The sequence below is a fragment of the Bubalus bubalis genome, chromosome 10 (assembly GCF_019923935.1).
Source record: "Bubalus bubalis isolate 160015118507 breed Murrah chromosome 10, NDDB_SH_1, whole genome shotgun sequence".
In the NCBI taxonomy this organism is placed as follows: Eukaryota; Metazoa; Chordata; class Mammalia; order Artiodactyla; family Bovidae; genus Bubalus; species Bubalus bubalis.
This window is the reverse complement of record NC_059166.1, coordinates 76,109,712-76,136,124: the sequence shown is the minus strand read 5'-3', so window position 1 is coordinate 76,136,124 and position 26,413 is coordinate 76,109,712. Positions and strand designations below refer to the sequence as shown.

Genomic DNA, 26,413 nt, shown 5'->3' with positions numbered 1-26,413 from the left:
AAGTACAGAAGCAGGGCATCTGCTCTTTGCCAGGCACATTGAATTCTACTTTATATATTTTGTTTCTGCAAATTGTGCTTTATATATACATTTCAGTAAGCAAGGAAGGAAGCTGAGGTATATGTAATTTAAATTACTCAATGTCACACTATGGGTGGGAAGCAAAAGCAAGAATCAGAGTCAAGTCTGCTGGATTTAATACCCCTTTATTCTATTTTAACACAGATATTGTCTAATCCTTAAACAAAGGCTCTTTTTTTTTTTTAATATTCCTCAAAGCACCTTTGCTTTGAGTATAGAGCTCATTACCTATTCTTGAAAATCTATTTGACATAGACAAATGTCTATACAATGTGGAAAAATATACTCATAGTCCTTTTACTATTGGGTGACTCCCGTTAATTCCCACAGAAGAGCTCAGTCCATTTTTCACCAGTGATTACTTGTTCTCTGAGAGAGAGCGAGACTCCTCCTCACCTCCACTCTCATTTTATCTGGCAATTTACAAAAACAGTGTCCTTGTTTGTATGGAAACTAAAAGTATTATTGAAACACACTACCAGGAAAATCCATATATAGATGCAAAATCTAAACCTTCCTCCTTCCAATATAGTATGAAATAGACTTATTTTGTTGAGCATTTATGTCATGAGAATACTTAGACCGTATATTATTGTTTGCTATGAAAACAACTCAACAGAAATGTTGGGTCTTACCTCTAACACTATCTTTCAAGCAATGATGATTATAAAAAATTTCAATTATTACGTAAAGACTTCACTTCTGCTGCAGCCTAAACTACTTGGAAATGGTAGTTGTAAACATCTGTCCCGGAAAACATTACCTGGGACAATTTAAATCCACACTGATGGAGTAGCCTATGAAGTAGGCTCTTGTAATTTCTATTACTGTTGTTGTTACTAACATAAAATTGCAGACAATTTCCTAGGGAACACTTTTTCCTCAGTGTTAAATTCTCTACTATTTGTAAGATGTCTTCATGGTCACTATAAAATCATGTATATTAAAGTCTATTACATATGATTATTGATTTAGAACTATTTTAAATGAACCTCTTTTTAAATTCAAGCTGTGTTAATGCCCTCGATTATCTTTGTTATATACAAGCTGAGTGCTATTTTAGAAGAATTTTATTGTCACTTTTCCTTTAGTTTCTGAATATAATTTTCTTTACCTAGAAAAATCAGAGAAAATGGCTTATTACCCATACAATTTCAGTGACTTTAACCTCTGCAGTGTTATTGTTTCTGGAATCAGTTTTTGAAACCTGCTGCTGAGCTGTGGCAGAGTCAGAATGCAGCAATTCTACTTGCTGCATAGCTACTTATTTCATGGAGCAGCCCAAAGGTTGCCTACCTTTGCTGGTCTCCTATAGTTTCCACTTGTATGTACATATTAGGAAATCCATATTGAAACAATGCTGCATTTCTAAAACCAGAATTATTACACAGAAATCATTTAGGGCCACATTTACTGGGGATATGACAACTGTGAGTAAATTAGGCATTTAGAGAAACATCAATGTGTTAGTCACTCAGTTGTGTCCAACTCTTTGCTGTCCCATGGACTGCAGCCCACCAAGCTCCTCTGTCCATGGGATTCTTCAGGCAAGAATATTGAAGTGGGTTGCCATGCCCTCTTCCAGGGAATCTCCCCGATCCAGGGATCAATCCTAGGACCCCTGCATTGTAGGCAGGTTCTTTACCGTCTGAGTCATCAGGGAAGCCCAGAGAACATCAGGCTTGTGTATTTAAGGACATATAGAGAGGGCTGGAGATGATCATTACAAAGAAAAGGAGCCAGAGAAAGACACATCTTGTTGTCTTTTGCTGCTGATTCAGCTACTGACTCTCTGGGATAGTAAGTCTTCTCTATATCCTCAAGTGGGCAGAGCCCTGCTTAAGTGGCCCTGACCACCCAGAAATCAGACACTCCTGTTGTAGTCCTTCTGACATTCACCCTATCCTCTTGCAACTTGCTTCTTACAACTGGTCTAATTTATCTGAGGTTGCGGGATTCACCGATGGTCCAAGGAACTGCAAACCAAACTGTAACCAGGCAACAAGGAGATTACTTATTTCTCTTCTATTGAGAATGCAATAATAGCACCTGCAGGTGCCTCTGGTATTGGTGTAATATGATGGACATTAGATTTATTGACTAGTTTTGTGACTCAGGCTTGTGTATGTTTGGATCTAATGCCAGGGAATTCTCAGCAGAGCTTATCTTCTTTCATATTCATACCCAGCGCCATGCACCTGAGGTTTCCCCCAACTTCTATTTGTCTTCTTCACCATACTTTTTCTTGGCCGTTCCCACTCACCAAACAAAAGCTACCGCTAAGGATATGGTAAGTTTTCAATGACTTTGCATCTGATCCCTAGTGATTTATTCATCATGAATTCTCACCCAAGTTCCTTATTGCCTTTGACTCTGGGAGCAGGGTAGGGGAATGGAAAACCTGAAATGATCTTCCTGTTTCTTTGTGAACTTTTCTACATCACCACCTCCCTGCCAGATTATTTTGAGAATTCCAAGTTATATCCCAGCACCTTTAAACATGTTCTAGATCCTGATAATGAAGATTTCTAAGACTTCCTGTAGGCTCTTGGTTAAATGTAAAGAAACTACCATATTTATACAAACAACACACATGCAAAAATGTGCTCTCTAATGCTTTGCTTCTGACAAACAAGACAGTCAAGTTGAAAAAATGTGTAAATAGCTGACCCAAACCAATGATATATTTATTCTTCCTAACACAGAAGTGAAGAGTTCCCATATAACCCTGTCTCCCATTTTTGGTCAGCTTTGGCATCCTTGGGTAGTTAGGGACTGCTCAGACCACCCTACAGACTTCTTAAATCAGGTCAAAGTCCCTTGAAGTCAAAAAGGACACGCAAAAGAAATGAGACGTAGGAAGGTCAGTGCAGATGACCCAGCATGGCAGCAAAGGAATCTTCCTGTTAGCAACTTGGAAATAAAAATCATTTCTATTTTCTGAGGACTTTCCCCAAATTTACAGTGATGGGTTTATGGCCTTCAGATAGTTTAAAAAAGTCTGTCTGTTTTCCACATCTTCTTTCTTTCTCCTTTAAAATCAAAGCAGTCCATGGGCCCTCTTCTGAGATCTTGTACTTTACAACTACTTTAATCTCACACAATTGTATACAGATATCCATTTAAATCAACATGCTGGATTTTGAATTTTGAAGTTCCAGGCATTGTATTCTCCCATCCCACCAAGAATCTGTCTCTATCACCACTTTTCATTTCACAACACATTAATTCTTTTGGTTTAGCCAGGAAATGCAAAACAGTAAATTACCACCCTCATCCTGAAAGAAAAAGTTAATGAAGCTTTTCGGTGTGTTTATTCAATTCATGGCTCTTGGTTTCATTTTCACATGCTGAAATGTGAAAAAAAAATGGATCCTATTTATTCTTAGCACAATAAATAGCAACAGGAAACTATTAGCAAGGTGAAAAGACAGCCTTCGGAATGGGAGAAAATAATAGCAAATGAAGCAACTGACAAACAACTAATCTCAAAAATATACAAGCAACTCCTACAGCTCAACTCCAGAAAAATAAATGACCCAATCAAATAATGGGCCAAAGAACTAAATAGACATTTCTCCAAAGAAGACATACAGATGGCTAACAAACACATGAAAAGATGCTCAACATCACTCATTATCAGAGAAATGCAAATCAAAACCACTATGAGGTACCATTTCACGCCAGTCAGAATGGCTGCGATCCAAAAGTCTACAAGCAATAAATGCTGGAGAGGGTGTGGAGAAAAGGGAACCCTCTTACACTGTTGGTGGGAATGCAAACTAGTACAGCCACTATGGAGAACAGTGTGGAGATTCCTTAAAAAACTGGAACTAGAACTGCCTTATGATCCAGCAATCCCCCTGCTGGGCATACACACTGAGGAAACCAGAAGGGAAAGAGACACGTGTACCCCGATGTTCATCGCAGCACTGTTTATAATAGCCAGGACATGGAAGCAACCTAGATGTCCATCAGCAGATGAATGGATAAGAAAGCAGTGGTACATATACACAATGGAATATTACTCAGCCATTAAAAAGAATACATTTGAATCAGTTCTAATGAGGTGGATGAAACTGGAGCCTATTATACAGAGTGAAGTAAGCCAGAAAGAAAAACACCAATACAGTATACTAACGCATATATATGGAATTTAGAAAGATGGTAACAATAACCCTGTGTACGAGACAGCAAAAGAGACACTGATGTATAGAACAGTCTTATGGACTCTGTGGGAGAGGGAGAGGGTGGGAAGATTTGGGAGAATGGCATTGAAACATGTAAAATATCATGTATGAAACGAGTTGCCAGTCCAGGTTCGATGCACGATACTGGATGCTTGGGGCTGGTGCACTGGGACGACCCAGAGGGATGGAATGGGGAGGGAGGAGGGAGGAGGGTTCAGGATGGGGAACACATGTATACCTGTGGTGGATTCATTTTGATATTTGGCAAAACTAATACAATTATGTAAAGTTTAAAAATAAAATAAAATTTAAAAAAATAAATAAATAAAATAAATTTTTTTAAAAATAAATAAAATAAAAAAGATAAAAAAAAATAGCAACAGGGACACTTCTTTTCCACCAAAACCATTAAAAAAATTCTACAAGCCTATGGATATTTAAGGCTATAGTTTATAGACTGAGAAAATCTTGCTTTGAGGGACACAACCTTTTCAATGGAACCCCAAAGTCCATTCTTAAAATGATCCAAACTCACCTGACTCAGTGAATTCTGAGTTGCTTGAGTGGCATGTTCATTTACAAATACCACCACCATATTTTTTGCATTCCATCCCACACCATAGAAGGGAATAGGAAAAAAAAGGGCTGGAAGGATTGACTTCTTTCTTTCCTTCCTTTCTCACTGTATTATAAGTCATTTTTGTCCTTAAAATAGATACTGAGACTTAGGGTTGCAGAAAAGGCAAAGAACTGGTTTTATTTTCTATTTTTAATGAGTTACTGAGGGAGCATAATGCTGTTCAAGGCATTGCCCCTTGATTTCTCTGGAACCCATTATATGATCAGAATCATTTTGTATTTGAACCTAGTAGAATAAGTGGAGTTTTACTTGATTTGCTTTAACTAAGGACCACATGTTTAAGACATTGGGAGCTCATAGACGAAACTGTCTCAGTATTTATCTTACTCTTATTCTTGAAATCTGTTTAACTTGAGTCTGATGAATAAAAAACCACATTTACATGATATATGCAGAGTTTTCCATTTGATTGTTTATTTTTTTGAAGAAACATAGCCTGAGAGAAGTAAACTAAGTTAGTGCTGATTATAACAGTTTTGGAAGACTTCTAGATGCTGAAGTCATGTGTTTTTTTTTTTTCAATCACAGGCAAAGCAAGTTCCTAGCCATCCAAAAACTCATCCTCTTAAATGAAACATAGATTGTACATCATTCTACAATTTACATTTATTTTAAAAAAAAACATGACTAGAAAATAGCTTGTTGTACTCTATACTGTTCTTTATGATTAAAATTATTTTTGAAAGAAAACATCATATCATTTCCACCTTGGTTCACCTTACTGATAGCTTATTGACTCCATTGTGTGTGTGTTAGTATTTTGATCTTGGTTTCAAACACATGTTCAATGTTTCTTTCCAGAGCCTATTAAGGAAAAAGAAGTAAAGGTTCCAGCCTCCCTAAAGGAAAAAGGTATTACTCTATAACGAAATGTGAAAACACATTGATCCACCTATTGCATATTCAGTTACTTGCAATAAAGCCACATATTATTCATTTATTTTTTATACTTTTAAAGGTATAACTTTCATATGTACTTCTGTGTTTTGATGCAAAGGGAAAAGAACTTATTCTCTATTGTAAAATTTTAAATTGTACTGTGAAACAACACACGAAAGAGTAGCCATGTCAGAGATACTGAGAAAGCTTAGAATGTCTAAAAAACAAGTTCCTACTGTATAGCACAGGGAACTATATCCAGTCTCCTGAGATAAACCATGATGGAAAAGTATATTAAAAAAGAATGTATATATGTGTAAAACTGGGTCAGTTTGCTGTATAGCAGAGACTGGCACAACATTGTAAATCAGCTGTACTTCAATAAAAAAGTACATATGCTGTTCTGATTTTATGAGTCTGTAGTAGAAAATCTATATTTTATAAATATCCTAAGGTTAATCCTATTAGGACTCGCCATGAAAACCAAAGGTTTAAGATACAAAAAAATACTTAAAATTTCTCAGTGATAGCTTGCCATTCTTTCAGTTCAGATACAGTAAAATCCTAACAAATTTTATAGCTGGAAAACACTTAGAGGTAAACTCTAAAGATTTTTGGATGAGGTCCAAAATCCTCACCCTATAGATGGATAAAACTGAAATAGTCTAGAAACTTTTCAAAGTTATTATAATTTGCAGCAGAACCTGCATGAGAACTCTGATCTCCCAATCAAGCACTATGATCTTACTAAGGGGTGTTATTAGCCCTCTGGCCTTCCTATTATACTAGGCTCATAGGTATGTGGATTCTGATATGCCATGCATCAAGTTACGTTCCCTAAAATGTAAGTAAATATGTTAAGTCCAATATAATACATTTAGTTTCTAATTACCCCAGTAACTTCTATGGGCCTGGTATCATTCTCCAAATTGTCTAATATTTCTTATCTTTAAAATGAACATATTAGTGAACCAGTAAAACCATGAAATACACCTGCTGTATTGAATGTTCAAATAGAGCCCGTTTCTACTTTACCCTGAAGAGAAATTTGTGTGAAGTATTGACCAATATGCAAGGGCTCAGTGTAAAAATCCCAAGTTATTGGAATTGTATTAAAAGAAAAAGCTTTTCATGAACTTGTATAAACATGTGTTGGCGCTGAGGGCAATGTGGAAGTGCAGTGGGAGGGGAAGCTGACAGAAGACTTAGTGAGATACATGAAGGGTGGAGGAGAGACTCCATTAGTCAGTATAGCAATGGATAAAAAACATACCCTCAAGTCATATATTTTCTTATTTTTCAATTAAATTTAAATTAAATGAAATTGTTATTTAATGAAACAAGAAAGCACAGCATAATTTTTTTCTTAGCCCACATAACGTACTTACTTTATTTTAAAGTACTTAAAGCAATAAGGATTCCAAACCTATTAAGGCATTCATGTTTCACTTTAGAAAAATATCATCATATCCAAAACTTTATTTTTATTGTCCCCTATGTAGTAGTTATTTTGGTGCTACATACGCTTTCAAGTTATTCTGACATAATATGTAAATTCAAGTATTTTGCTTGCAGGAGAATTCTTACACGTTATGTTAAATGTTCAACAGGCAGCAAAATGTTACATTGTATTATTTGAAGAATGAATTAATTATGAAAACTAAAGACATTCTTTGTATTTAGATAATTTATTTCTTTAAAATAACTCTAGATTTCTTTTTGATGATCTGTCAATGTCAATAAACATTTATATAAATATCTAAATTGAAAGATTTGATTCCATCAAGTAATTTAATCATTCAATGATGTTATAATTTTTTCCAAACTAAGATATAAATATTAAAAAATGAGGGACAGGAGTGTTATAAATTTCCACAGTTTTATTAAGAAAGCAAAATGCAAAAATTTTCCCCACTAGAAATGTGTGTGGAATAAATAAATATATAAATGAAAAACAATTTAGGAGAGTCAGGCACAACTTAGCGAATAAACAACAAGAAAAACACATGGAGCTAATTTGAGTCTTTGGACACTGGAAACATCTGTTTAAGAGTTTCCTGTCTTCTTCCATCATTCTGGGGATTTTTTTTTCATCATCCTATCCCAGACGGTCAGCGGAGCTCTACCCAGTGCATGATCACAGACAGTGACGGTGGGGGAGGCAGCATTTTGGAAAAGATGCATTTTTTAAAAAGTTATATCCTTATTTCATTGAGCTTTCTGCATTACTATATGTTTCAAATAACTGCTTGAGAATATTTAGTATCTTTTTTATTTTACCATTTAAAGCAACAATAGTTGCTTTATAGTAATACACTGAGATATTATTGGTGCTTTGAAATTTTATGCATTTAATGTCATCATTTGTTTACTACCAGACAACCAAGTTTCAGGCCTGTGGTGCTGAGTGTGAAAGACAGTCCTTGGACATTTTGACAGAAAGAATAGCATTATATACAAAGACTTTCCCTTTCACCTGTGAGAGATGGTGTCACCTTAGACCTTCTTTCCTTAGAGGGAGTCAGTAAATTCTCACATATATTATAACAGCTACAATTTTAAAAATTCCTGCTAAAAAAGAAATTAATTTTAAAAGAAATCTTGTTAGATTGAAAGCTTATCATGTCTTCTTTAGTAAATAATGAAATTGAAGTGTGAATGTGTTAGTTACTCAGTCATGTCTGACTCTTTAAGACCCATGGACTGTAGCCTGGAAGGGATTATTGAAAGCCTTCATTTAACATCCAATCAAAAAGCATGAAACATAATGATAACATCATGCACACTTAAATGATAAAATTCATAGATACATGGAAATTAAACAACATATTCTTAAAAATCCAGTAGGTCAAAGAAGAAATTAAAAGGGAGATTAGAAAATATCTTTGGAAAAATGAAAATGAAAACTCAACATACCAAAACTTAACAGAATGCATCAAAAGCAGTTCTAAGAGAGAAGTTCATAGCAATAAGTACATTAAAAAATAGAAAGATTTCAAATAAACAACCTAACTACATACTTCAAGGTATTAGAGTAAAAAAGAACAAACTAAGCCCAAAGTTAGCAGAAGGAAGGAAATAAAAAAGATTAGAGCAGACTTAAACAAAATAGAGAGTAGAAAGATCAACAAAACCAAGAGTTGTCTTTTGAAAAGATCAATAAAAATGACAAACCTTTGGCTAGATTAAAAAAAAAAAGTGAAGAGCCAAGTAAAATGAAATCAGAGTAAAAGAGGAGATGTTATAACTCTTGCTACAAAAAATTAAAAAGAGGATCATAAAAGACTACTGTGAATGTTTATATGCCAACAACTTGGATAGCCTAGAAGATATGAGTAAATATCTAGAAGCATGCAATGGCCAAGACTGAATTATGAAGAAATAAAAAATTTGCACAGAGTAATAACAATGAGAACATAATCAAAAGCCTGCTAATGAAGAAAAGTCCAGGACCACAAGGCTTCATGCTGAATTCTGCCAAACATGTGAACAAAAATTATTTACAGTTCCTTTCCTGAAGGTAAGAATAGTACCAATAACAGTAGCACTTTTATTCTAAGCAGCAGTTAACAGTCTAATGCCTTTCCAGTTAAGCCCATCAGGCCAAACTGCTAAGTTGATAGAATGAATGGAAAGTGGTTATGTGTTGGTAAGTGAAGTAGTTGAGACTGCCAAAATTTTTTTCTGTAATCACTGGCTTTCCAAAATTAATGTATCCAAGTACTGTGAATTTTACTTCCTTCCTCCAAAAAATTAATGTACATAATATATGTACAACTATATGTATGTGAAATATATGGACAGTTATAAATGTAAAGCTTCAGTAGTCGTTCCTTGGTATTCTTTCCATTTAAGCCCTCTAAAGAATGACTCACTTTCACTCTGTGTGTTCATTTTTCTTGTCACTCCAAGCCACCTTATGCAAATATCCTAATGTGCTTCTCTCCTTGAACGAAAAAGTTTTTAAATATCATAGTTTTTATTTATTAATTCATTTTTATTTTTCTTGTTCACTTTTTTAAAAAGCTTTAAATGTATTGTTTTTCATATCAGGTCATCTATTATTTTTAAGTATTTAACCAGATGTAGGATGATCCATACCTATGACCTTTGACCTTTTATTAATGTAACTGATTATTCTCACTTCAAGTCAAAGAAAATGCATGCTGGTGCTCAGAGATATAAGTAAGAAAAAATGACTCTCTTTTGTTAAGGGAAAAAAGAATAAGAATGTCTGCTCATTTGCCTTGGCAAGTGATTTTTGCACCATTTTCTGGACCATTTGAATGGTTTAAAGTCACCTGGCTCATTACCTTCAATAAATCCAACCACCTCTCCTGCCATCTTCAGATAACATCACAGGACCTTGTTCGTACTATTATCTGTGCGACCTACAGTATGTTCAGTCTCCTCACATTATTTCTTACTTATTTCAGTACAGAGTCTTCATGTTGGGAAGTTTCAGGGAAAGGTAGAATAATGAGGCACATAGCAAGGCATACAAAAAAGATTAGATAGAGACAGAGTGACACTATCAGCAACGTGGTACATTGTATTTAGCATATACAAAAGACAAAGGATCACAAAAATGAAACGATGACAGAATGAGGCAGGGAAAATGTATGCATTTATTCTGCGCTGCAAAGAGAGAATGCCCTCTGGCTCATTTTGTGTTTTTAGTGTCCACTCAGCAAACTTACTTTGTGAGCACCAAAGTCCTGTGGGAATCTTGCCAAAGAAGTGTTGCCTAATTAGGACTTAGGAATAAACATTGGGTCATGCATTAAGTGTTTGTATTGCGAACTAAAGCTATTTTAGAACTGTAACTATAGAAGCTTATAAAGCATAATTTCTTTTCCTGTTGACACAATGGGAATGAGAGGTGAGAGAGAGACAGACACAGACAGAAATACAGAGAGAGAATGGGTGTGGTGGGGGTGTGTTTGTGTATGTGTGCATACCTGTTATGGAAAGAGCGCTGTGCCCAGTAGCTTGAGACTTTAACTGCAGCTCTGAAATGACCAGATAGTTATCTGAAGATAATGTCCCCCAGTGTTGCGTGTCTGCTGGGTCCATTCTAATGGTCTTTTCCACCCATGTCAATTTTTGATTAGTGGGACAAGGATTCTACTTTATATTTTGGTCTAAACCATCTAAAAATGAAACATAAATTTTATTTTCTTGGCATTTTTAAACCACGTCTTAAATTGTTTTGTTTCATAACAACATTTGAGTGATAGTATAATATTCTGGGGATATCTTAGTCATGAGACTCCACTAATGAAGAAGACACAATCCTTGTCCTCTAAGATCTCAGGATACTTGGTAAAGAAAGCTGGAAGAGAGTAAAAGTGAAGCGGCCTCCAGTGGTGCCTTAGATGAGGCATATCAAAGTTTTCATCCAATCAGTGGATATCTATGAGTTGTATGTTCGTACATGAATGCTCACGAAATATTTGTTAAATTATTCAGTCTCATTTCAGCCACAGATACATCAGCTAATTATCATTGTTCCCATTTCAGAAGGTTAGGAATTTAAAATTTAGAGTCTTTCTGATGCCTTGCATTAGATCTTTTGGTTAATAAATAGGGAAATAAGTTTTAAACTTAAGGACTTTTTTGTTTGGTTGGTTGGTTTTTCTCCAACTGCAGCGCAACAAATGATCTCTTGCTTTGGATGAGATTGGGCAATTACTTGAGAACACCATCACCTTACCCCTTTATTATGCATGAAAGGATTCCTCAGTTTACAACCAAAGATAGCACCGATTTAAAAACTCAAGCAAGAAAAATAGGAGCACAGAAGATGCATGAGGTTTCATAAACATGTGACCGTGGTTAAATAAGAGAAAGGAAAAAAATTAAACAGCCCATGTAGTATTGAATTAAAGAAATGTAGACAGAGATAAGATGAAAAGTGGAGTAGAAGTTGGTAGGTGTTGGTTCTCTCTGTGACTTTACCCAAACTCAGGGCAGTTTTGTGTTTTTGGAAGTCTATGAACTAAAGATGATCCCAGTCAAACTGATTGGTAATCAGAGCTTGTCTTTCTCACAGTTATATTTACCTGGATTACAAAATCATGCATCCACAGCAGATGAAATCAAATGCTACCTACTAAAATACATCTCTTATTTTCAACAGTTTCTCTTAAGACATAATTAAGAAGAAACATGGATTCACTGAAGTTTGTTCCAAATCCCAAATCTTGTAGTGAAGCTGGTTAGAGTGACGGTAGCGCTCTATCTCTCACGCAGGAAAGAAAATGTGAAAGTGTGTGTGTGTGTGTTTTACAAAACGTTTATTGTTAAATAATACAGTGAGGACCACGTGCGTGTGCATGCTAGGTCGCTTCAGTTGCGTCCGACTCTTTGCGACCCCATGGACTGAAGCCCACCAGGCTCCTCTGTCCATGGGATTCTCCAGGCAAAAATACTAGAGTGGATTGCCGTTTCTTCCTCCAGGAGATCTTCCTGACCCAGGGATCGAAACTGTGTCACCTGCGGCTCCTGCATTGCAGGCAGATTCTTTACCACTTGAACAAGGGAAGCCCAGTGAGGACCACAGTGAAATGGAAACGTGTATATGTGTATAATTGTAATAGTAGCAGATATTCATTGAAAAGTGCAAATGACTACTCAAAAGATACAAAAACCATGGATATAAATTTATGAATGTAACTTCATTTATTATAACTTTAATTATTTTATTTAAATATATTTATATTTAAATATGCTTTAACATTATGGTGGAAAAATATAAGAAAAATCATTTCAAGTATCAGTAAAGAGACTAACATACACTGTTTGCTTTGTTCTAAGTGCTTCACAGGTAGTGTTCAATCTAATTTTCACAACAATCCTTTTTTTCATTAATGTGAAAATTGAAGCGCTAGGAGTGAATTGCCCAGGTCACACAGTCACCTGAGGTACATCTGGGACTCATGCCTGGCAGCATGACCTGCCTCCTTTGCTAGCAGGCTCTCTAGACTCCCTCAGACCAAAACTGACATACAACTGACAAAGGAAAACAATACGGAAGCTCCTTTATATATTTCATACAAATGGATTTGGTGACCTGATTTTAAAGGTAAAGTCTCTCCTTGCCACTAAATATTAACTACTACTCTGGCAGTGAGTGAGGCAGTTATCAATATTCTATCAATAGTCAGTCTATTTATCTAGTTTAACCAGCTTAATTTAGAAAATTGTTTATATGATTCATTATTTAATGACTGGCTGAAAAAAATAGAAACCTCAAGGGCTTTACTGTTCATGCCAATTACAATCTTTTTTTTTTTTTAAATTTTACATAATTGTATTAGTTTTGCCAAATATCAAAATGAATCCGCCACAGGTATACTGTATACCAATTACAATCTTCATGACTCTGTTAGTAATGTGTACCTATACGATGTAGTATGTGGATTTCTATGTAGTCTTTTTGTGTGAGATATTTAAAAACATTCATTCTATCTGTATCAACAGTAGTTATAGAAGTGTGCTTGTGTGTTTGTTCGTCCCTCAGTTGTGTCTAAATCTTTGCGACCCCATAGACTGTAGCCCACCAGGCTCTTCTCCAGATGCCCATGGTTTTCTCCAGCTAAGAATACTGGAAGCCATTCCCATCTTCAGGAGATCTTCCTGACCCAGGGATCCTTCCTTGCAGGCAGATTCTTTACTGTCTGAGCCACCAGAAGAACCCATAGCAGTGTGCTTACAAATGCTTCACATTTGGGAGTTGGAAAAAATCAGTATTCAGAGACCAGTTTTTCCACTTACTAGGGAGTACATACATAGACAAGTATTAAGCCTCAATGTTATTATCTGTAGGCCTCAATATTATTATCTACAAAGTGGGTGTAATATTAGGTTTATATTAGGTTTGTATGTTCATTCATACAGCAAATATTTATTGATCCTTAGTCTGTGCAAAGCACTAATCTAGGCACTATCATATAAAAGATAAAACAGAAAATCATCCCAGGACTCAGGAAGTTTGTATTCTACTGTGGTTAGTGAGCTAATAAATATTTATGAATATTTAACACTATTTAAATAAATTTTAAATAATACACTTACTGAGTGCCATGTAGAATATACAAAACATCATTGGTTGCAAAACCAAGAATTATTATATTTTATTACACATATAAAGCTCCTATGTGCTGAAGAAGCAAATAATAGTGTGATAATGATAAATTGTTTTATTGTGTGATAATGATAAAAAAGATTGGGGAAAGAAAGAGTAGTGGCATTCAGCTTCTAACTTGCAAAGTATTTAAAATGGAGACATTTGAAAAAGAATGCACATTCTTGGGATTTATACCTTCTTTTTGATTTGTGAAGACAAAGCAGAGACTCCTAAACAAAGTTGTTTTCCACTGCTACCCTTTTTTAAACTCAAGCATATGCATGTTTAAATTTGGTTGGCCTGCTTCATTTGAGAATGTAGTTTTGATGACATTGAAAAATCATTAATGAAGCTCCCCTCCCCAGGCCTACCAGCAATTTATATTTCATAAATGAAATCAACAGCCTGGAAAACTCTGCTACATACAAATTGGCAGGCTGTCTGCTTCAACCATTCAGCTTGGGGATTGTTTGATTCCATGTTTCTGCAGTGCTTGTGTGTGAAGCTCAAATGAAGGGCTCATGTGAAAAATGTTTATGGACACCAGATATTTTTCTTATATAATAATAATGGTAAAAATGTTTTAGCAGTATAGATGGGTGAAAATAAAAGTTCCTATTCTCTTTTTCTAACTTCCAGATTGCAATCTTCAGCATCAATCACTGCCCTTAGTTTCCTGAAACTTCAATTAAACCTTTTGACTAAACCTAAAAAAAAAAATGTATATACATATATAGGGATTTCCCAATGGCTCAGTGGTAAAGAATCTGCCTTCAATGCAGGAGACACGGGTAGACGGGAGTTTGATCCCTGTGTTGGGACAATTCTGTGCAGGAGTAAATGGCAACCCATTCCAGTATTCTTGCTGGGAAAATCCCATTGAGATCAGAGCCTGGTGGTCTCAGTCCATAGGGTCGCAAAGAGTCAGACATGACTGAGCACACATTATTATAGACATATATATTGTTTTTATCAAACCAGTCAATCCAAAAGGAAATCAACCCTGAATATTCATTGGAAGGACTGATGCTGAAGCTGAAGTTCCAATAATTTGGCCACATGATGCGAAGAGCCAACTTATTAGAAAAGACCCTGATGCTGAGAAATATTGAAGGCAGGAGGAGAAGGGGATGACAGAGGATGAATTGGTTGGATGACATCACCGACTCAATGGACATGAGTTTGAGCAAGCTCCGGGAGTTGATAAAGGACAGGGAAGCCTGGCAGTCCATGTGGTCGCAAACAGTTGAACACAACTGAGTGACTGAAAGATGTATACATAGAGCCGACTCACTGGAAAAGACCCTGATGCTGGGGAAGATTGAAAACAGAAGGAAAAGAGGGCGGCAGAGGGTGAAATGGTTAGATAGCTTCACTGACTTAACGGATATGAGTTTGAGCAAACTCTAGGAGATAGTGAGGGATAGGGAAGCCTGGTGTGCTGCAATCCGTGGGTTTGCAGAGTTGGACACAACTTAGTGACTGAACAACAACAACAACATAAACACATAAAATATGTCTATGTGTATAAAACATATATATCTAGTTATCATTTTGATATGACTAAGAACAAGCATCTATATATGACTCAAAGACAAGCTTCAGTAAAAATGCCATCTACAAAACAGAGACACCAAGTAGCCTAATAAAAGAGATGTTCACCTTAGAAATACTCACCTATCAATTCCTGCTTTGCATATTCAAGGGTAAAATCCCAGTTGTGTAAGAACAAAAGAAAATTACCTTGGGAGGTGCCGCAATTTAAGTTCATGAGCATAATTTTAAAATCAGTAAGCTTTTACTGTATGTTACTCTTAATTCTCTGATCGGTTTCACATTATTTTCTCCATTTCAGCAATGAGACGAGGTTTTAAGTTAAGCCCAAGGTAACAAAACTAAATAAGTGAGCTTGCTGTTAAAGCTAGATTATACATCCAAGAGCCTTCTTTCCACACTTGCCAAGAATCCCTAAGTTGTGCATTTCTCTTGTTAGTGTTTACATAACACCAAAGTCAGTAGTTCCAGCATCATGAGAGGGTCCCTAGCCCCGTACATGTTGCATGATGATAAGACATTTATATAATTACAAAATTATAAAATTTCATGAACAAGGTAGAAGTTGGTTCTGATTGTACTGTGCACATAGCTGATAAAAATATTCCCCACAATTTTTTTTGTCATTTTTATTTTTATTTTTTATTTTTATTTTTATTTATTTTTTTAATTTTATTTTATTTTTAAACTTTACATAATTGTATTAGTTTTGCCAAATATCAAAACAAATCCGCCACAGGTATACATGTGTTCCCCATCCTGAAACCTCCTCCCTCCTCCCTCCCCATACTATCCCTCTGGGTCTTTTTTTTTAAATTTTATTTTATATTTAAACTTTACATAATTGTATTAGTTTTGCCAAATATCAAAATGAATCCGCCACAGGTATACATGTGCGCCCCACCCTGAACCCTCCTCCCTCCTCCCTCCCCATACCATCCCTCTGGGTCGTCCCAGTAGAAGATCTTTTGATAAGCATCAAGGCTAAAATGATTCTGTTTCAAGATTATAGTGGCAATGTGATTGACAGGGGAGAAAAACAAGTGTACAGTGAGAAGAAAAACTTTCAAACAGACAGTTCTACATGATGAACAAAATGCCTATGGACCCCATCCTAGGACATTGAATTTTTATTTAACTCTAGAACCATGGGATTAATCAGTTTCTTCTAGGACTACAGATACATAGGAGGGAGCATTTCATCTTTTTATATATTTTTTTGCTCTATATTTCTTTGCCTGTATTTGTTTTGTTCAGTCATTCATCCAACAATATTTATTTATCATAACACCACCTGTTAGATATTTGACCAAATGCTGATATTTGAGTAATAAGACACAGCTCTTGCCCTTATGAAACTTAAAATCTAACGACAGTATACAGACAATAAACAAAAATTTAATTTAAAAAAATGTATAACAAAACTTTATATAACATTAAGGCACATAGGAAACATTAAAATAGTGTGTGGGATTCCCTGGTGGCTCAGAGGGTAAAGTGTCTGCCTGCAAGGTGGGAGACCCAGGTTCGATCCCTGGGTCGTGAAGATCCCCTGGAGAAGGAAATGGCAACCCACTCCAGTATTCTTGCCTGGAAAATTCCATGGACAGTGGGGCCTGGTAAGCTACAGTCCATGGAATTGCAGAGTTGCACACAGCTGAGCAACTCCACTTCTTTCCCAGCTAATGAATGTATTAACTGAAAAAGAGAGATACGTGCCAGGGAGCGTGGACGTGCAATAGTACCGATAATCACTTTTCACAGGATGTGCATTCAAGTGTTACAGGAAGTAGGGTGTCAATGGCTATGTAATTCTCTATTACAGCCAATTCTGCAGTTAAGCAAATGAGCTTTTATTTTAAAAAAATTGTAACTTTAGAAAATAGACCCTATTAGGCTAAGCCCTAAATAAAGCCAGTTAGCACTATGCCTAACACAAAATTTATACTCAGTAATAGCCCAACCATGAGCTCAGTTTTTCTGCTGTTTGAAAGGAGGAAAAATTGTAATGTACCAGAACCCTTCCATTAATCAAAACAAGAATTTATGCTAACAAAGGAGAACTCTGAGACCGAGGCAAAATTGTTTAAATAAGGGAAAGGACTGGGAAATATGAAAATATGCAATTATTACAGTGGTTGGGATAGTGTCATGAAGATAGCTCAAAACACTATGTATTTATCCTATACTTATATTAAGTTAGAATGCAGAGTTTCTAGACAAATGCCATTGTCCTAGGACAGTTAGAAAGGACAATATTTTAATGTATTTATATTATTATACCAAAGTTAAGCCATTTTTTAAATTTTACAAAATTAATAAATACTAGTAAAAACAATAATTATACCAGTTTGAAATGATTAAATTAACCACCAGGTGGAGCTCCATGAATTCAATGTATATTTTCAAAAATAGAAAATTGCTTAAACTGGTCAAATTAGGAAAAATTACAACATATTTTTTCCTGAGCAGTTTTGGCTAATTTTCTTATCTGCAATGCTAAGAGAATTTATGAATCATAATAGATGGTTCTTATTGAAGACAGAATGCCAAATTTCTTGATTAGTATACTAAAACTTTTCAGTTTTTAATAGAAATTTAAATCAAAGTACTTTTGCTTGTTACTTTATAGTTTATTTCAAATACATATTCCATTGTATATTGTTTAAAGTATGAAACTATAATTGAAACTGAGAACAAATGAGCAAAATCTATTAAAGCCTGGCTATTATTCCATTTAGTACTGATTTTTAAAAAATGCTTATTTTTTTTCCTATTTGTTTGTTTTACCCCAGAACCTGAAATTAAAAAAGATGAAAAGATGTCCAAAGCAGGTAAGGAGACCCTGTAAGATTTACCTTTTAATGTATATTCTGTTTATCATGAACAAGGCTGGTGTTATGATCAGGCTGTCCAAGGCTGAAAACATTGAAAAATACTTGTGTATTTCATATATTTTCATTGTAATAAGCAATAAACAGATGTATGCTAAAATTAATATGGGTTCTGTTTTCTGGTAGCAGATTTTAGTTGTTTGTCCAAGTATTGGACCTGTTAACATATGCTGTTCCTTATTTATCTAGTGGGCAACTGAATACTGTTTTCAAAGTGCTAACGGGACAATCTGAATTTCAGAGGATGTAGCCAGATTGTGACAAATGCCTAAATCTTATAATTGGTTGAACCTTATGGAATCGCCTACACTTGAACATCTTTTACCTAAAAAACAGTAGTTTCATATGGTTTAACATAAAAGTTCAATCATTTTCTCCCTTACTATTTGAATATCCACATATTTTAGGAGAGGTAATCCATTGTATCACTGACCTTTAATTTGAAAATAGGAATACTTTTAAAAGAGACTTCCTGAAATTTTTGTGAGAAAAGAAGAGATTAGCTTGTCATTTTTAAGACAGGTGTTAAAAGTTAGCAGAAGGAACATTATAGAATAAAGGACAGGAAGAAAACACTAAAATTCCTGATGAAAACTTCTTTTAATTACAATCTTTCTAGGGCTAACTCCATTCCAAATATTTTATATATATGAAGATAAAGATATAAAATATCTATATGATGTTTATGAAGATGTTTACACACCTGTATCTACATATGCAAAAGAAGGTTATATCTATATCTCTCCTTACAGTGAAAGTGATACAGTGTACATGCAGACATTCATATCAGTTCAGTTCAGTTCAGTCACTAAGTCATGTCCAACTCTTTGTGACCCCATGAACTGCAGCATGCCAGGCTTCCCTGCCCATCACCAACTCCCGGAGCTTGCTCAAACTCATGTCCATCAAGTCGCTGATGCCATCAAACCATCTCATCCTCTGTTGTCCCCTTCTCCTCCTGCAGTCAACCTTTCCCAACATCAGGGTCTTTTCCAATGAGTCAGTTCTTCGCATCAGGTGGCCAAAGTATTGGAGCTTCAGCTTCAGTATCAGTCCTTCCAATGAATATTCAGGAGTGATTTCCTTTAGGATTGACTGGTTTGATCTTTCAGTCCAAGGGACTCTCAAGAGTCTTCAACACCACAGTTCAAAAGCATCAATTCTTTGGCACTCAGCTTTCTTTATGGTCCAACTCTCACATCCATACATGACTACTGGAAAAACCATAGCTTTGACTACTAGATGGACCTTTGTTGGCAAAGTAATGTCTCTGCTTTTTAATATGCTGTCTAGGTTGGTCATAATTTTCTTTCAAGGAGCATGCATCTTTTAACTGCACGGCTGCAGTCACCATCTGCAGTGATTTTGGAGCCCAAGAATATAAACTCTGTCACTGTTTCCACTGTTTCCCCATCTATTTGCCATGAAGTGATGGGACCAGATGCCACGATCTTAGTTTCTTGAATGTTGAGTTTTAAGCCAGGTTTTTCACTCCCCTCTTTCACTTTCATCAAGAGGCTGTTTGCTTTCTCCCAAAGGGTGGTAGTCATCTGCATATCTGAGGATATTGACATTTCTCCCTGCAGTCTTGATTCCAACTTGTGCTTCATCCAGTCCAGAAATTCGTATAATTGGTTTTAAAATATTTGCATATACTTGAGCACATTTTTACACATTTTAACATACATTTAAGTAATTCTTGCTTCACCATTCCATGTATAGGTTAAATATTAACCTGAATTATTTTCCTTTGTATGAAAAGTGTTGTCAACATATCAAAAGGAATTGCTTAAATGTTTTTGAATTTTTAATGAAAGAACATAATCATTTGAGTGACTTTATAAAATCTGAAGGGCTTCCCAGGTGGCACCAGTAGTAAAGAATCCACCTGCCAAGAGACGCAAGAGACACGGTTTGATCCTTGCCTCAGGAAGATCCCCTGGAGAGGGAAATGGCAACCCACTCCAATATTCTTGCCTTGAAAATCCCATGGACAGAGGAGTCTGGTGGGCCATAGTCCATAGGGTCACAGACTATATGAGTGACTAAGCTGCAGCATAAAATCTGAAAGTATGCGTTCTCTGGATGATAAATGAAAAATGAGCAATTTTAAACAGTGAAAAAAGTGCATGATAAGGACAAAATGATACATTGAATCTTAATATCAAAAATTATAATTGAGCTTTAAATATATCTAAAAAAAAGGAAAAGCTATGTATAAAAATTGCTCTCCTGTTGTAAGCACGCTTACTGGTGTCAGTGAAAAATTGCTGGTCAGTTAAAAGTTGCATCATGTCACCCATTCCTATAAACAACACTGTATTTTATGGCTTATTTTACTTTTGATATATAATGGAAAAAGTAATATATGCATTGCTGCTGCTACTGCTAAGTCGCTTCAGTCGTGTCCGACTCTGTGCAACCCCGTAGACGGCAGCCCACCAGGCTCCTGCGTCCATGGGATTCTCCAGGCAAGAACACTGGAGTGGGTTACCATTTCCTTCTCCAATGCATTAAAATGAAAAGTGAAAGTGAAGTCACTCAGTCGTGTCAGACTCTTAGCGACCCCACGGACTGCACCCTACCAGGCTCCTGCGTCCATGGGATTCTCCATGCAAGAGTACTGGAGTGGGTTGCCATTGCCTTCTCCAATATATGCAGTATAAATTCCGTATTATTCAGTCAGTCACTCAGTTGTGTCCGACTCTTTGCAACTCCATGGACTGCAGCACGCAAGGCTTCCCTGTCCATCACCAACTCCTGGACTTGCTCAAACTCATGTCCATCGAGTCAGTGATGCCATCCAACCATCTCATCCTCTGTCATCCCCTTCTCCTGCCTTCAATCTTTCCCAGCATTAGTGTCTTTTCCAAGAAGTCAGTTCTTTGCATCAGGTACTTTACATTAAATATTTTTGTTTGTTTTTATGTTATATTTATTTTCATCTTCCTAAAAGGAAAGAGAAATCAGAACTAATGACATATTTTATTATAAAACATGATCAATTCACAATTTGTTAACAATATATATTATGTTAATATCACTGCCATATGTTAAGAACTGTGCTTGGTGAAACAAAGTTTAGAAACAAGTGATGTTTTCCATCCCAAGAGAGTCTAACCAAAGACATAGACATGAACTATTGAAAGATGGCTCTCAGATAATTAGCTAAATTAGTGAAGATTCTCTAGGAGTTTAGTGAGAGGGGGCATTCCTATAGTCTGTGCTAATCATTGAAACTTCAGGGAGATGATGGATTAAGCTGGGATTTTAGGAGTATGCAAGAGCATCTGAGACAGGAAGGTGACTATAAAGCATGGTGGAAGCCAACCTTATAGAAGAAAAATATGAATTTTACTCTCTTGCCATTTGCTAAAGATGTGACTTAAATTACTTCATGTTTCTGAGTTTCAATATTTTATCTATTGAATAAAGGTCATTACACCCACCTGGTAGAGTTGTTAATAAGAAATTGAGTTGATGTTTTCTATTTGTTTCAGATTCAATAAATGGGGGTTATATTCAGGAGTTAGTCAGAGGCAGGGATGAGCGTGACTTGAGAAGAGACAGTGAGGAGAGGACCAAGAACCAAAGTAGATTCCAGGGGCCACAGAGGAACAGAGGATGCCAAGACTGCAGCAGTGATGTGTAGACATATGAGCATGGTTCTGGAAATCTAGAAAACTGGACTTAGGAAACCAGGGTGAAAAGTCTGGATGATTAGAAGGTGAATGAGAAGAGAGCCACATCCTAAGTCTTAGAATGCCATGCAGGGTGAAATTCTACATGAAGAATTTTGAATCATAAATTCAACTCAAGAGCTTTGATAGTAATCTAGTATTGTAAAGGCAAGTGAAATTGATAGGGAGAGAGAGGCAGCAATAAGGAAGTGAATTGTTTACTTTAAATATTTTTTTATGGCCATGACTAATATTCTGTGTGAAATTATTAGGAATTAAGTTTTTAAAAATCACAGGACCTAGCAACTCATTGAAAAATACTAATAACATCTTGTTATACACCCTTTCAATTATTTGAGTATATACAATCACAACCACGCTCTATAGTGTAATTAATATCACTACTTTTGTAAGTGTCAACCTATTTCACAGGAAGAGGCTAGAAATTGATGACATTAGCTATATATGAAAGTGAAAAGTGAAAGTGAAGTTACTCAGTCGTGTCTGACTCTGCGACCCCATGGACGGCAGCCCACCAGGCTCCTCCGTCCATGGGATTCTCCAGGTAAGAATACTGGAGTGGGTTGCCATTTCCTTCTCCAGGGGATCTTCCTAACCCAGGGATCGAACGCAGGTCTCCTGCATTGCAGGCAGATGTTTTAACCTCTGAGCCACCAGGGAAGCCTATATATATGTAAAACTCCAAGGTCTCAACCTTGAAAGGATGGAGAAGGTGATCAAAGGTAGAAGTTGCAAAGGAAATGCAGGTGGCGGGGAGAGAGATGTACTAGCGACACTGGGCAATAGGGAACTTGCACTTTGATCCTCACACTACGTATCCATAAGTTTAGAGGTTTGGAGTTAGAAGCCAAAGCTGAGAAGGATTTCTTCAAGAAACCAGAACCTGGAGAGAAAAGAGAAGAGAAAGAAGGGCAGCTTCTTGGAAAAGAAAAAGAACAGGTCAAAAAGGAGAGTGTGTTACCTGGAAGATAGGGATACAGTGTATCAGCATCCTAAAGGCCACACACTTTCAAGAAAAAGCATCAATAGAAAAATCAATAGTCTTAATGTCACCGGAAAGTCAAGGGGCATGATACCTGAGAAAAGCCCTTATATTTAACAAAAATATGTCATTTTATGACCACTTGAAGGCATTTTTATTTTTTTATTGACATATAATTGCTTTATAATGTTGTGTTAGTTTCGGCTGTACAATGAAATGAATCAGCTATGTTTCCCTGGTGGCTCGGTCAGTAAAAAATCTGCCTGCAATGCAGGAGACCCAGGTTCAATCCCTGGTTCAGGAAGATTCCCTGGAGAAGGAAATGGCAACCCACTCCAGTATTCTTGCCTGGGAAGTCTCATGAACTCCTGGCAGGCTACATTCCACGGAGTCGCAAGAGTCAGACATAACTTAGTGACTCAACCTACACCATGCATACACATCCCTCCCTCGTGGACCTCCCTTCCACCCTTCTTCCACCCCACCCATCTGGATCATCACTAAAGAGCATTTTTAGTAAAGTGGTGGAAGAGGCAAGCAGCTTAGAGGAATTAATAAGAGAATTTATCAGTAATAAGTGGAAGTAGAACACCGCAGCTACTTTTTTTTCATGAGTTTGCTGTTCGAAGGAGGCAAAATACTATATTCCAGCAGGTGGAATCAATGAGCTGTGCTTGTCATTTTCATATCTGTGATAGGGTGGAACATTCTAGGGAAAGGAGGAGCATGAAATCCAGAGGGAGATATTAATTCCAAGCAAGCTTTCCCAGATCAAGGGCTGGGATACACAATATAGATGGAGGGCATTAACTTAATAGTAAGGAAGAAAATATACCCCCTCTCCCAGCTTTGAGAAAACATTGAAAGGATAGATTAAATTAAAGCTGAGTGTCCGTGAGGATGCTTCTGCTGAGTACTCTTTTGTCCTAAAATCTCTTCTGAAAGGTGACCACTAATGTGTTCATTGCCAAACACAGGGTATAGTTTCCTTTCTTCATATTATACTAACTTTAGATAATATTTGACCATGTTCATCATCTCTTATTCCTCAAAAGAAAACAAAAATTCTTTTATTTGGCAGAAACTACAACATTTAACCAACAGAGTTAAAAATAAAACAGCAACAAAAGATGACAACATTTTTTTAAAACTGAGTCAACATTGTAGCAATTATTTATTTTTGACATGGCATATGGGGCTTCCCTCATGACTCAGATGGTAAGGAATCTGCCTGCAATGCAGGAGACTTGGGTTTCATCCTTGGGTCAGGAAGATCCCATATTATTAGTCACTAAATTCTCTAGGTTTTACCCCCTCAGTGAAAATGATAGCAAATAGAACATGCATTTTATTAGGTAAGTGGAGAATAGCTAAACATTCTTTTCAGGAAGCAATAGGCATTAATTATAAGTAGTAATGTAATTAAAAACAAAAAATTTGCATAAGTAATAATTTTTTATTTATCAGGAAAATTAATATTCATAAACAAAATCTTCAGAGTTCTCTTACTGCATTTCTCACTGCCTCATCAACATTTTCACATGCTTAATTTGCTTGCACGTCATTTTATTTAAAAATTGAACTTAATACCCTTTACATTCTCTTTATTTATTTATTTATTTTTGTCTCAAAAAATGGAACTCATTGACTTAGAATTCAGTTACACTAACTTAAACGTCTGAGTCATTTACAGCTAGCTTCTCCTTTTGCAGAACCCAACATACAGGTAGATACTAAGTTATGTGTGTCCCAAATTTAGTCTCTCCTTTTTTCCTCTCCTGATAAGATCCTAGTTCTAGTTCTCATCATCTCTTGCCTGGGTAAATATACAAACCATGATTTAATCATTGTGTTTCCATCTTCACCTCAAAGATCTACCACAAGCCCATGCTCGTTACATTTTCTAAGTGGTATCTGCAGGGGCACTGTGTTAGGTTCATTGCCACTGCATAATGCTGTCCCTGGTGTCCTTCTTCGTGTGGCTTCCATTTGTCCAATCTACCACCACAGCCCCACCACAAAGATATTTTTAAAAAGATCACCAGTTCTATGAATGTTCATCTATTCAGTGATTTTTTAATACTCTGCTCTCACTTCAGCTCCATATCAAAAGCATCTTACCTGTTTACCTTGCCTCCAGTTTTGGCAACATACTTTCCCCCCCTTTTCTCTATCTGTAAACACACACCACACAGCTCTCCAGCCTTGGTCTTGTTGTACGTGTTTTTCTCTAGCATATCGTGTGATAGCCATGTTTGCTGAATGGATTTCTTCTAACTTGGTGTCTCGGCTCGCTGTGAGCTATGCAGTCTTCTCCTTCTCAGGGGGGACAGAAAGTCACCCAAAAGCCACCATAGCTTCAACAGGTCACCAAAATTATCCTCATGAAAAGGGAGGCATTCGTTAATATTTTTTTAATCTATTTTTGATATATGTCTAGGCTTTGTGGTATAGCACATGCAGAGACAGTTTTTTAAAATGTGAAAGACTAACAGAGGCAAGATGATATAGAGAGAGGAGCTCTAGGACAAAAAATATGGAGTGATTTACAACTGGTCAAAAGTTCTGAGTCTTTCATTCTTTGCTGTCATTGTTGTTCAGTTGCTCAGTCATGTCCAGCTCTTTGCGACCCCATGAACTGCAGCACGCGAGGCTCCTCTGTTCTTCACTGTCTTCAGGAGTTTGCCCAAACTCATGTCCATTGAGTCAATCCCACCATCTCATCCTCTGTTGCCCCCTTCTCCTCCTGCCCTCAGTCTTTCCTAGCATCAGGGTCTTTTACCATGAGTTGGCTCTTTATATCAGGTGGCCAAAGTATTGGAGTTTCAGCTTCAACATCAGTCCTTCCAATGAATATTCAGGACTGATTTCCTTTAGGATTAACTGGTTTGATCTCCTTGCAGTCCAAGGGACTCTCAAGAGTCTTCTCCAGCACCACAGTTCGAAAGCATCAATTCTCCAGTGCTCAGCCTTTTTTATGGTCCAACTCTCACATCCGTATGTGACTTCCAGAAAAAAAAAAAAACATAGCTTATTAAATAGAGTTCTCATCAACAATATATTCTATGCAAATCTAACAGACTTATTGTTAAATCACGTGATATAATGTATGTGAAAGTGCCTTCAACAGCTATGAAAGCAAAAAAAAAACCATGATTATCATCTATACCCTTGATATTCCAAGGATGGTTCACAAAATAACATCAGCATCACCTGGTTGCTGAAATGTAGAATCTTAGGTCCCATCAATAACTGCTGGATAAGAATTTGGATTTTTAGCAAGTCCCTGAAGTTATTAGTATGCACATTAAAATTTGAGAAAGACTATTATAGAATTCATAGGCATCTATGATTGCCCTTA

At 36.3% G+C, this 26,413-nt stretch overlaps 1 protein-coding gene across 1 annotated transcript in view; it reads left to right on the top strand.

Annotated features, from left to right (window-relative positions):
* LOC123327764 (triadin) overlaps window positions 1-26,413 on the top strand; it is a 101,112-nt gene that overhangs the window by 45,072 nt on the left and 29,627 nt on the right. Inside the window, exon 9 of the mRNA XM_044924439.2 lies at window positions 5,713-5,763. Within this exon, the coding sequence (XP_044780374.1) occupies window positions 5,713-5,763 (51 nt within the window). The remainder of the gene's footprint in view (window positions 1-5,712; window positions 5,764-26,413) is intronic.